Source organism: Aedes albopictus, chromosome 2 (assembly GCF_035046485.1).
Source record: "Aedes albopictus strain Foshan chromosome 2, AalbF5, whole genome shotgun sequence".
Taxonomy (NCBI): domain Eukaryota; kingdom Metazoa; phylum Arthropoda; class Insecta; order Diptera; family Culicidae; genus Aedes; species Aedes albopictus.
This window is the reverse complement of record NC_085137.1, coordinates 216,494,146-216,507,936: the sequence shown is the minus strand read 5'-3', so window position 1 is coordinate 216,507,936 and position 13,791 is coordinate 216,494,146. Positions and strand designations below refer to the sequence as shown.

At 45.4% G+C, this 13,791-nt stretch overlaps 1 protein-coding gene and 1 pseudogene across 1 annotated transcript; one reads left to right on the top strand and one right to left on the bottom strand.

Moving 5' to 3' along the window:
* Nucleotides 1-272: 272 nt before the first annotated feature.
* Nucleotides 273-1,355, bottom strand: LOC109431362 (protein transport protein Sec61 subunit alpha-like 1; annotated as a pseudogene).
* A 3,138-nt stretch (nt 1,356-4,493) lies between these two features.
* Nucleotides 4,494-6,450, top strand: LOC109420154 (COP9 signalosome complex subunit 4). Its single transcript, XM_019694479.3, has 4 exons — nt 4,494-4,797; nt 4,858-5,113; nt 5,449-6,125; nt 6,186-6,450. Exons 1-4 carry the CDS (start codon nt 4,635-4,637, stop codon nt 6,317-6,319), a joined length of 1,230 nt encoding a protein of 409 aa, XP_019550024.1. The 5' UTR covers nt 4,494-4,634; the 3' UTR covers nt 6,320-6,450.
* Nucleotides 6,451-13,791: the final 7,341 nt, after the last annotated feature.

Below are 13,791 nucleotides of genomic sequence, written 5' to 3'. Positions count from 1 at the left end.
ATTTATTACATTAAATCAGTAACAAATTTTGAAAACGACGTATAATCAATGCTACACCATTGATTATACGTCGTTTTCAAAATTTATTACTGAAATATATGTATGTGAAAACATAAGTGCAAGATGCGAATTGATATGTACAATTCCTTAACATTCCCCGAACCCGTTTCTCTAAATTCCATTCCCCATGAAACCATTTCCCAGAAGCAGGGCGCAACTCCCTTTGAAAAATAATGTTGATTGACTATGAATTTCGAGAGGAGTGGTCCACTCTAGAACAGCGGCGTTCCCATACCGTGCATCTCGCTCTGCTCCTTGACGAAGTATTGGTAGATAATGATCACGGCCAGCAGGATACCGGTTCCATACCCAATCGCTTCCATGAAAACGACCGTCACCGGTGCACAGCCCACCGAAAGTGGCTGCCGTCGGGATGTATCGGTTCAGTTCGTGGATCATCGAACTTTCCCGGTGGCCACGCGTGATCATATCTGTTGTTCCTTGAGCTCCTTGGCGACGTCCTTGTCCGAACTGCCTTACACGTAGATCCAGGTGAACACGATGTAGAGCAGGGCGTAGATCCTGCAGGATATGCGAGAGGCTTTCCGGGGACGAGAGGTAGTTGCAAAGGTCATCGATCGTGTAGGCACGAGCCGCTAACGTCGGACCACGTTTCCAGAAGATTTACGATAAAGTTGCCGTGGAATTTCACCGCCAACATCTGTTAAATGACATGATTCCAATCCAGCGCCGACTACAGAATAATAGGGATGTTCGTGTAGAACAGCTTGGGAAGCCCGGGAAGTATATGACCACCGCAAAAACGAACACCGTGGCCAGCAGGTTCATAAAATTGGGCAGATTATGGCGTTAAAAAGCTTCCCGCAAGCCGCGGACTTAATCGATCTCGGCCAGGTCGCCGTACATTCCGGTTATGACGTACACAATGGCCCGTCTGATCGTGATATTCATTCGTCCAAAGTCCGAATATCTTCTGGTCTCCGTTAAACAGCGCCCAATCCTTCGGGGTGTCACCAACTTCGATGAACTTTGCTCCGGCCAGCAGCTGCATAATCAGTCCGGCAGTGACAATCGGCGAAACTCGCGGCGAAATACCCAGCTCCATCAGTGCTTCCAACCCAAAATGACACGAATCCAGTCGAACGGATCGGCCGAATCCGAGCTCATAATGCCGAACTGCGATAGCTGACAGCATACCAGGAAGATGGACAGAGTAATTGCCGTCCACAACACTTTCTTCCGGAATTGGAACTTTCGCGACGAAAAAAAGAGGCCACGCAGCAGCTCCTTTGCTTGGTGATGACTTTTACCAAAAATAACGTAGCTCCCGAAAATGTGTAGTTATTGACGGCAGGTGTCGGGAGGAACCCGCTCAATGGACTCACGGACCGTTGCCGTAACAGCTATCACTAGAGAGCCGCTGAAAGTTGGCACTCATCCAACATCGTACTCTCCGTATAGGGCCACTTCCTGCTCATCCATCAACACCGGAACTATCCGTCTTAATTTGTTCATCACTTCCCACCCGGCGGTGACAACTCGTCGGATTATTTCACTGGAAAAAAAGGAATCAGAAGTTACTGTATAGTCAATATATCACTTGATCAAAATAGATGATACCTATACGAGAGGTTTTCACGAGGATTTTCCGGATTTTTACGTCTGCGTTTTGCCGGTTATCGCCGATGAAATCGATTGGGTCGCGGAGAAGCACAGTTTGACATTTCTGATGTAAACAAAAAAAAGGGGTCCCAGACGTTGCACATTTTCTGAGGTGAAAAAAAAGATCACCATTTCAGGGTTGCCAAAAATAGCCAAAAATTACTTCGCATGGCGATTTTTATTTCAAAATGTGGTGAATTTCCCAGTTTTCAAAAAATTGTATGAAAATCAAGAGTACATATAAAAAAAATCTGAAAGCGGTAATAATCATCAAAAGCAGGTGTCTTTCGAAGAAAAATATAAAAAAGGGGGGTAAGGTCAGACGGGAATGGTCTATTGCCTGGTATCCTTTTAATATTATTTTCATTTCAAAAGTTGTACCGGAACATAACCTAATTCCAATCACTTTTTTCGGTTCCTAATTTCGTTCACCCCATTTGTTTTGCATGGTGTGAACGGAATTAGGAACCAAAAAAAGTGATAGGAATTAGGTGATGTTACGGTGCATATAAGTAGAATGCTAAACTGTTTATATAATGTGTCGATATATTTCAATTATATATGAATACTTATTGTAATTTTCGAGGTAATTTTTCACAATTTTCGGTAACATAGAAAAAAAATGAACTTCGGCTTGAACTCCGCATACGCTAGTCTCCATGGCTCGGTGCTTCTGGTCCTTGTTCTTCGGTGCTATGCGTTCCTGAAATTCAACAAAATATTTTCAATAAGCCACAAACAATTAAATAGTTATAAAAACACCTGTAGATACCCGAGAAGACGGAATGATGATTGCTGCTGCTGCTGCTTGCTAACTAAAATGTTAGGTTAGAAATTATTGTTTACATTCTTGAGTGGCAGTGGAGCACTCATTTCCACCCAACAACCACGTAGCATTGACGTGAAAAGTAGGCGGAAATATGCTACGTGAAAAATCACGTAGCTCTTACTGCAAACATCAGTGTCGTTAACTAAGGCGCAACTTGAGTGCCATGTGGGTCCGGTAAATCTGAGTTGAGTGACGAAAACGGCAGCTTACGTGATTTTTCACGTAGCATTGACGTTTGGATTATTTTGAGTGTGGGTAACAGTATGCACGCTAACCTGAAACTACCCATCGCCCGGGTCGATTCTACCCGGATTTTCATGTTGTTAGCAGTTATCAAAATCCGGGTTACCCGAAAACCCAGATTTCTTGAATCTGGGTAAAGATCTGGGTAATCGGCACTTTGTCATTTTCCGGCTTGAGATTATGGCAGCGGTTAGGAGAACGCTGGAAATTAAGGATGTTTCCGCGAAAAATATGCGAATAAATGATGGGAAAACAGAGAAATTCTTCCGAGGAACTGTTTTCCTGCATCAGGTAAATGAACAGAACATGGATATTAGGAGCTTTTTATCAAAAATCTAAATTGGAAATAAATTAACAAAATCAAGGCCCCGGAGGAGCTGGGTACCGGTTACCCACACTGAGGCAAACATTTCTTAAGAAATTCATTACAGCGGTCTTATGAAAAATCTCATAAGAATGTTCTTATGAAACGTTGATCCCGAAAGGTCAAACTTTTTATTGCACTCCAACCGTTCAACTTTCGAAGCGTCGATGGGCCCGTGAGTAAAGCACGCGTTCTCCGATCTCGACGTCCCTGGTTCGATTCCAGGTTGCGATTTTGTTTTATATTGCGCAAAAATATTTCAGAAGATGTCTTATGAAATGATACAGTAGACGTTCGCTCGGTGCAAACGGTTTAACTGCAATGCTTTTTAACTGCAAGTCCGCTAAGTGCAACAATTTTGCAGTTATCGCACCGCTATCTGTCAAAAACAAAACGTCAACGGAGTTGCGATGTTTTTCGGATGCACTACAGCTGCATTGCGATGTTTTTGAGTGCATTCTGGCTGCGTCCAACAGCGTTTGACAACTGTTTGACGGCTGTCAGTCGTTGCAGTTAGCGAATTTCATTCGGTAACTGAAACGTAAACATGTTGCACTTATCGAACGTCTACTGTATCATAAGAATTTCTTATGGAAATCAAAACATTTTCTTATGTCGAAATTTCATAAGACAAACTTATGCCCTTCATAAGATCAGTTTTCTCAGTGCAGATTTTGCCGCCAACATCGGTAACCCAGATTTGAGTAAAGGTGCCTTTACTCAGATTAGAGTAACTGCAGTTTTGCTCAATCTGGGTAACTGGCATTGACACCAATCTGGGTAACTGAGTATTAGCGTGTGTTTTGTTTTGCCCTTGAAAGCCAATGGCCGACTTCGGCACCTACTCTTGATTTATAGGGCACAAATCTCTTCGTAAACGAAACCAGCGCACCTATGCTGCCTATGACCGCATATCGATCCCATCTTTGCTGGGTTTCCTATTCATATGGGACAATTATGCGATCATAGGCAGTAAGCTTCTCATTTTAAGCTTGCCGCTGAAGCCAGGGGACCCGCACGTGGCAAGGTAGGCCTACTGCTCATCTTTTGCGAGTGTGTAAGTGTGACTGGCAACGCGACCAGAAGCCTGGTCGAATCCTGCTTGGAAATCTGTTTATTTTGCCGATGGGGATGGCCCGCGAAATCGCATTGTGTTGTTTGGGAAGGCCCGCTCGATGCATGGTAGGTAGGCGTAGTTTGTTCGAGTTTGACGTGCCTGCACCCTCCCTGGCTGAAGCCCATGAAAGCCGATGGACGCAGCCAAATGCTTATATAATTTTGTCCAAAAGAGGAAACCACTGTTCAATTGGGCTAACTTGACGCGCAGTGTCAGTCAAAACGCAAACAAAAAGTTTTACACCGCTGGCTCGTTTTACCGCTGGCTCGTCGTTTGTTTTTTTCTTGTAACATTTTCTCGATTTTCACAGACGGAGTGCTTTTGTAAACGCTGTGCGTTCAGTAAAGTCGCGTAATAGTTATTTTCCAACGTCGATACTTTTGAGATAGTGCTTAGCTATGGCCATTTCGCAATCAGCTCTTCGAAATCAACTCGCTGCTCTTACCAACTTTTCCGGAATCCACAAGGAGCAAGCCGACAAGTACCGGGGTCTGCTAGACCAAATTCTGCTCAACACCGGCAACGAATTAGTGGACACACTCAAACTTTTTATTGAAGCAAGTAAGTGTTACTGGTAACTTGAACGGTAAGCGATAATCAATAATACCTATGCTTTCGCAGTTGTGAATGAACATGTCAGTCTGGTAATCTCCCGGCAAATTTTGTCCGACGTGAGCACCCACCTGGCCAAACTGCCCGATGATATATCGAAGGCGGTGTCGCACTTTACTCTGGACAAAGTACAACCCCGTGTGATTTCCTTTGAGGAACAAGTTGCTTCCATCCGACAGCATCTGGCCGGGATATACGAACGGAACCAAAACTGGAAGGAAGCCGCCAACGTACTCGGTGGCATCCCGCTCGAGACCGGACAAAAGTAAGTTTGAATTGGAAGAGAATTCATTGGGATATATTTTGTCTGGATTTTTTTTTTAATATTTCAACTTCAAACCCAGGAAATTATGCAAGCCCTAGAGAGATCTTGATCGTAGCTGTAGAAGGCAGGGGAAATGATCACATATACTTAAACTCAGATCATCAATAATTCTAAATTCCTCAAAAATCTCTCAAAAAAGAAAGCTTTCTAATATCTTGATCTTGATAAAAGTTTAAAAATATTTAAAAGTTCTTCAAGAATTATCCCATAAGTATCTCCAAGAAATGTTAAACAATTATGAATTATGCCTGAAATTCTTCATTGTTCTATTTTAGGCCATACTCGTTGGATTACAAATTGGAAACTTATCTGAAAATCGCTCGCCTCTACTTGGAGGATGAGGATCCAGTGCAGGCGGAAGCATTCATCAATCGTGCTTCCATTCTCCAGGCGGATACCAAGGATGAAAAACTGCAAATCCTCTACAAAGTGTGCTACGCTCGCGTTCTTGACTATCGCAGGAAGTTCATCGAAGCTGCCCAACGGTACAATGAGCTGTCGTACCGTACTATCGTAGACGAGAGCGAACGGATGACCGCCCTGAAGAAGGCACTTATCTGCACGGTTTTGGCTTCGGCCGGGCAGCAGAGATCTCGTATGTTGGCGACACTGTTCAAAGACGAACGTTGCCAGCACTTGCCGGCCTACTCGATTTTGGAAAAGATGTACTTGGATCGCATCATTCGTCGGTCGGAGTTGCAAGACTTCGAAGCGTTGCTGCAAGCTCACCAGAAGGCGAGCACCGTAGACGGTTCGACCATATTGGATCGTGCCGTTTTTGAGCACAATCTGCTATCGGCTAGCAAGCTGTACAATAACATCACATTTGATGAGCTTGGCTCCCTGCTGGAGATCCCTCCGAATAAGGCCGAGCGCATTGCCAGCCAGATGATAACCGAGGGACGAATGAATGGATACATTGATCAGATCGACGGAGTGGTCCACTTCGAAAGTGAGTTTTATCATACATATTTTACTGCCCTAAAAGAAGATTAATTTGTTATTTTTGCAGCTCGTGAAATCCTGCCCCAATGGGACAAGCAAATTCAGAGCCTATGTTATCAGGTAAACGGTTTGATTGAAAAGATCAGCGCAGCCGAGCCCGAATGGATCGCTAAGGTTATGGATGAGGAAATGTGCACCTAAGACATCTGATCTAGGTCTTGAGTTTACGACGAATTCGGATCTTAACTAACTGTAAGCGATCGGCGAAATAATGATTTGAAATGTAATCTATTAATCTTACCATAAACATGGATGGTTTAGCAAAAATGTAACACAGAGACGCTCTATTTCTATTTGTGAAAATAATCTTTTAACTGTCATTGACACCTTTTCAATTTCAATAATCAGCAATCAGCATAGAACCATAGCAATTCGTAATCTTACTGTGGCTGTCGAATCTAGTCCACATGCTAGGAAGCGGGATATTTGACAAGAGGTTGATTTTTTGACAAAGGTCACTTGGCATAACGGTTATTTGACGATAATGAACATTTATCATAATCGAAATGCACCTTTCTATTTTACGCCAAGGTTGCATACTAGGATTCCATAAATGTCCAAATGAACGTTAAACCGAATGTTTTTATAACAAGGATCTTATGCTAAATGACACAGTCTGTCTATTTGAATAAATTTACAAAAATAGCTGACTCGCATCAACAGTGTACGGTACCGGCGACCGCCACGGCATAACCTAGAACGACTGAAGTAATCGGATGTCGCCTCAGAATACGCGCAGTATCTCCAGGTAGGATAACCAGCTGAGGGCGAGCTCGATGTGGCCCCCTCCCAGATGACCGCTGGCGAACAGTACATAAAAGCAGCCATCATCGACGCATCCGAGGGCACCATCGGGTACATGAAAAGGAGTCGAAAAAACAAGAGGTTCGATGAGAAGTGCAGAGCGATTTTGAAGTAGAAGCACGCAACACGGACGGTGATGCTGTAGCAAGGAACCCGGCAGAACGTGGAACGTTATGAACAGAATCGGAAACAACAGACCCGCCTCTTTCGGGGGTAAAAGCGCCGCCTGGAAGGAGCGGAGTGCGAAGAAATGGAACTGCTGAGCCGGTCCTACGAAACACGGAAGTTCTACCATAAGCTCAACGCATCCCGCAACGGCTTTGTGTCGCGAGCAGGCCTCTTGACGGACGGACGTGAGGTGATGGAAATGTACATGCGGCACTTCAATGAGCACCTGAATGGCGTGAAGATCGTAGGCACGGGAGACCACTATAACGAAGGGAACGACTACGTCAATGCAGCAGAAGACGGAAATGAGCCACCTCCCACTCTGAGGGAAGTTAAGGATGTCGTTCAACAGCTCATAACCAACAAAGCAGCTGGAAAGGATGGTATCGCAGCCGAACTCATCAAGACGAGCCTAGAAAAGTTGACCACCTTACTTACCTTACCGGTCAGGCTAAGGCCGGGGCGGCCTCTGCTGTACATAGTAGCCGCCTCCATTCCACTCGGTCCATGGCTGTTTGTCTCCAGTTCCGCACTCTGCGTAGGGTCCGCAGATCGTCATCCACTTGGTCGACCCACCTAGCTCGCTGCGCTCCACGTCGTCTTGTACCGGTCGGATGACTCTCGAGAACCATTTTAGTCGGGTTGCTATCCGACATCCTGATGACGTGACCCGCCCACCGTAGCCTCCCGATTTTCGCGGTATGGTTGGTTCTCCCAGCAACTGATGCAGCTCGTGGTTCATTCGCCTTCTCCAAGTCCCGTCTTCCATCTGCACTCCGCCGTAGATGGTACGCAACACCTTCCGTTCGAAAACTCCAAGGGCACGTTGGTCCTCTGCACGTAGGGTCCATGTTTCGTGCCCATAGAGGACGACCGGTCTAATCAACGTTTTGTAGATGGTTAACTTCGTGTTACCGCGAACTTTATTCGATCGTAGAGTTCTGCGGAGTCCAAAGTAGGCACGATTTCCTGCCACAATGCGCCTCTGAATTTCTCTGCTGGTGTCGTTGTCGTCGGTCACCAGTGAGCCCAAGTACACGAATTCTTCAACCGCCTCGATTTCATCACCGTCGATATGAATTCGGAGTGGCGGGCGCGGCGATTCCTCCCTGGAGCCCTTTGCCATCATGTACTTTGTCTTCGACACATTAATGACTAATCCGATTCGCCTGGCTTCACTCTTTAGTCGGATGTACGTTTCCGCCATCGTCTCAAATTTACGAGCAATAATATCAATATCATCGGCGAAACGGAGCAGCTGAACGGACCTCGTGAAAATCGTCCCACTCGTGTTTATCCCCGCTCTTCGTATTACACCCTCCACAGCAATGTTGAACAGCAAGCACGAAAGACCATCACCTTGCCGTAACCCTCTGCGAGATTCGAAGGGACTCGAGAGTGTCCCTGATACTCGAACTACGCACATCACTCGATCCATCGTCGCCTTGATCAACCGTATCAGTTTATCTGGGAATCCGTATTCGTGCATAATCTGCCATAGCTGTTCTCGATCGATTGTATCATACGCCGATTTGAAATCGATGAACAAGTGATGTGTGGGCACGTTGTATTCGCGGCATTTCTGCAACACCTGGCGGATGGCGAACATCTGGTCCGTTGTAGCGCGTTCACCCATAAATCCAGCCTGATATTGCCCCACGAACTGCCTTGCAATCAGTGATAGACGGCGGCATAAAATTTTAGAGAGTATCTTGTAGGCAGCGCTCCGTACTGTGATCGTGCGGTAGTTCCCGCAATCCAACTTGTCGCCCTTTTTGTAGATGGGACACACGATACCTTCCATCCATTCCTCCGGTAATACTTCCTCCTCCCAAATCTTGGTAATGACCCAGTGTAGTGCTCTCACCAGTGCTTCTCCACCGTATTTCAGAAGCTCGCTTGGTAGTTGGTCTGCTCCAGCGGCTTTGTTGTTTTTCAACCGGCCAACCTCCTCCTCAATCTCTTGAAGGTCAGGGGCCGGAAGTCTTTCGTCCTGTGTACATACTCCTAGATCTGTAACCACGGCACCTTCGGTACTTGCAACGTCGCCATTGAGGTGCTCATCGTAATGCTGCCGCCACCTCTCGACCCCCTCACGCTCGCTCGTGAGAATATTCCCGTGATTATCTCGGCACATGTCGGCTTGTGGCACAAAGCCTCTGCGCGAGCGGTTCAGCTTCTCGTAGAACTTTCGTGTGTCCTTAGCGCGGCACAGCTCTTCCATCGCTTCGCGATCTCGTTCTTCCGCTTCTTCATCCGGAAGACTGAGTTCTGCCTGTTCCGCGCCTGTTTGTAACGTGCCTCATTCGCTCTCGTACGGTGTTGCAGCATTCTCGCCCATGCTGCATTCTTCTCGTTTTTCAACTGTTCACATTCGCCGTCGTACCAGTCGTTTCTGTGATTCGGAGTCGCGAAGCCTAGTGCTGTAACCGAGGTACTACCTATGGCGGATCGGATGTCCCTCCAGCCATCTTCAAGTGTAGCTGCGCCAAGCTGCTCCTCCGTTGGTAGGGACACTGCTAACTGCTGCGCGTAGTCTTGAGCCACTTCTACCACAGAGAACAGACATCCAGGCTAGAACAAATTTCATTCAGAAAGTTGTGTAAGGATTTGAATCTTTACTTGAGTAAGGTTGCAAACCAATACACGATGACAACACTAACGCCACCAAACACCATATTGCCACAGTCAGTGGTGAATTGAAACATTTCAAGTGGTGAATTAAATTAGTATGGGAAATTAACCGATTGCAGCGCCACGCTGTTGCCACTTGTGTTGCCGATTTCAAATGGCCGTTAAATTCCTTACACAGTTTCGGAACCGGACTTGGATGTCTGTTCTCTGTGCTTTGACGTAGAGCCATCTTTAACATATGGACAGGACTGAACACTGAAATGACTTTTAATATAGGTTCATCTGCGGGTTCGCTTTTTAACCTAACTGTGCAAGTCCGATCTCCACGTGCTGGGTGCATTGCGGAGCGCAACACAGACGTCCGCCGTGTCCAACAGTCAACCGAAGAAAGAGGCAGAGTCATGGCCAACCTTGACCTGGTCGGCACGGCGCTGACAGTTGGGCGTTAGGTGTTACTAGGGGTGTGTTGTGAACTACCGTCAGCATGCTGAGGGGCAATACTAGTTACACGCTAAAGCCATACTACTGAGGGAGCATTAGGCACCACACACTAACTTATATTTGAATCGAACTTGACAGTTATCTCATGAGTTGTTATGTATTTCAAACTTTAGTCAAACTGGTGCCTCAATATTGCAATAACGGTTAAGCACGCTGTAATGATACTTATGTACCTCGTCACCCACTTCATGCAACTACATTAGTGGTCTAATAACACTTAGCGCGCTCGGCATAGTTCCATCATGCCGCTCAAAGTGTTGCCAAAAATAATGCTTAGTTTGCGAAACCCGGTTATCTGGCTGGTGGGGGATGGGAGCATAAGCTTCAACTGTTAATGCAATCAGAGACTACTCAGACTTAGACGTGGGCGATCATATATATGTAGGGTTATCCAAAACGCTCTGGGAATTCCCAAAGCGCATTCTAATAAATCTAATAAGCCTAAGATGCCATTAACAGGAGGAAATTGGCAAGATAATATAACAATATATGGTTTATGTAATGTAAAACAATTCAACTTAACAAAAGAGAACCATTCCAAAACCATTGAATTAAATGTATAACCAGTAGTGAAATTACAATTAAAAACAATTTATTTACGGTACATTTTATTGTTTGAAACCATTCATGTACCATACAATGTACGGTATATTTAAACCCACGTATCAGTATTTTGAACAATTCATTAACAATAAAATGTATGGTTTTGCAAAAAAATATATATGGAGAAAAATATTTTTTTATATTGTTACGATACTTAACAACCTGTATAATATATTGTAAAAATCTTATTTACAATTCACGGTATGGTATCCAACATTACATCTTATTGTTTTTGTATTTTTATTTTTACAGTGGTGTCTATTGTAAAAATATGGTTTTAAATAGTACTGTTACAATATAACGTTCGGTTTTGCTACTGTATTTTTTATTCGGGTAGGCACGACTTCCACTGATGATGCATCTCCATATTTCACGACGTTGTCAGTCGTCAATAAGTCGGCTTCCCAGGAAAGCCGTTTTCGTCCATGATTTTCCGTAGCTCTGTGCGTATATGCATGTGCTTATCATATGTCGTACACCGCTTTGAATACGATGAACATATGATGCGTTGGGACCTGGTATTTGCGGCATTTCTGCAGGATTTACCTTACGGCGAAGATCTGGTCCGTTGTCGTCCGGCCGTCGATAAAGCCGGCTTGATAACTTCCCACGAACTCATTCGTTTAAAAAAAAAAAAAAAAAAAATCTTACATTCCAAATGGGAGATTATCATTTCCTGCCACTCCTCCGATAGCTGTCCGGTTTCCCAGGTCCTGACTATCAATCGGTGCAGACAGGTGGTCAACTTGGGCTGCAAAACGGTGAGTCGATAAGGAGAGCGTCCAATATAGCTCTGGTCCTCACAAGTTCCTACCTCATGCTTCCACGGGTCAAGCGATGACAAAGACCGCCAGCTAAGAGTTGTGTGCTTAGCTGGTAGTGCAGCCTGGGCACTGTTGTCCTTCTGACTTCAGCATGATTGAGGAGGTACGATCCGAGTGTCTGTTCACCAAGGAGGTGCGGCTCAAACAGCGTCTGTTCTGGCATCCAGCGGCTGAGTAAGAAACGCTGCACCACGCCCAGCTAGATCCAAGGTGGTAGCCCCATCAGCGTGGTCGTCCTAGTGCTGGTTGGGACGTTAAACAGAACTGGCACGATGGCCCTCCGGCGAGACAGGAGTGTTGGCGTAGGCCCAATAAGCCACCCGTAAAAATCCCCATTGCGAATAACATAGGAGAAAATATGACTCGATACAATCGGCAAAGACCCACGCGACGAAATAAGGACTACGATTGGAAACTTGGAACATGGAATTGCAAGTCACTAGGTCTCGCAGGATGTGACAGGATAATCTACGACGAACTACATCCCCGCAACTTCGACATCGTGGCGTTGCAGGAACTTTGTTGGACTGGACAGAAAGTGTGGAAAAGCGGGCATCGAGCGGCTACCTTCTACCAAAGCTATGGCACCACCAATGAACTGGGAACAGGATTTATAGTGTTGGGCAAGATGCGACAACGTGTGATCGGGTGGCAGCCGATCAACGCAAGGATGTGCATGTTGAGAGTTAAGGGCCGTTTCTTCAACTACAGCATCATCAACATCCACTGCCCACACGAAGGGAGACCCGATGACGAGAAAGAAGCGTTCTACGCGCAGTTAGAGCAAACATACGATGGTTGCTCGCCGCGTGACGTGAAAATCGTTGTCAGCGACATGAACGCGCAGGTAGGAAGGGAGGAAATGTACAGACCGGTAATCGGGCGAAACAGCCTGCACGCCGTATCGAATGATAACGGCCAGCGATGCGTAAACTTTTCAGCCTCCCGTGGTATGGTAGTCCGAAGCACCTTCTTCCCCCGCAAAGATATCCACAAAGCCACCTGGAGATCACCCGACCATCAAACAGAAAACCAAATCGACCACGTTCTAATCGACGGTAAATTCTTCTCAGATATAACCAACGTCCGCACATACCGCAGTGCGAATATAGATTCGGATCACTACTTAGTCGCTGTATGCATGCGTTCAAAACTTTCGACAGTTATCACCACGCGTCGAAGTCGAACGCCGCGGCTCAACATCGACCAACTTCGTAACGTAGAAGCACAGAGAACAGACATCCAAGTCCGGTTCCGAAACTGTGTAAGGAATTTAACGGCCATTTGAAATCGGCAACACAAGTGGCAACAGCGTGGCGCTGCAATCGGTTAATTTCCCATACTAATTTAATTCACCACTTGAAATGTTTCAATTCACCACTGACTGTGGCAATATGGTGTTTGGTGGCGTTAGTGTTGTCATCGTGTATTGGTTTGCAACCTTACTCAAGTAAAGATTCAAATCCTTACACAACTTTCTGAATGAAATTTGTTCTAGCCTGGATGTCTGTTCTCTGTGGTCAAAGATAAAGTTTGTCAACCGCATTTGATTCGATTGTGGTCGAAGGCAAGTTCACATGAGAGAAGAGGAGAAAACTCCCCTAAATGCAAATACAGAAAGAATAGTGTTGAAGTGTTGAACTTATCTACTGATTTACGGTAATCTGACCTGCATCTTTCCGGGTTGGCCTACATTGCATTAGTATTTCTCTCATCGCACTCTACACACTTAGCCCGCCCTCGAGCCCGCCATATCTCTTGGACCCCTGCTTGGACCTGCAGTTCTTAGGACATCTGGTTTACCACTGATTTAAACATGTTATTGGCATTAAATTGATGTTTCAACTTATTCACTTTTTTTTTCTTTCCTTTCCTTTGCATCAAAAAAGTCACAAACATTTACAAAACAAAGCACGGAAAAAATCTTAAACTGAATAAATCTGGTGTTCGATTGGAATACCGTCTACCCCCGTTGGTTTGAACGACACCTCATGCAAACCAACGGGGTTCATTTTTAATTTGAACATCTAGCATCTCTGTTAGCATCGAAAAACACACTACTGGCAACCTGATTTGGTG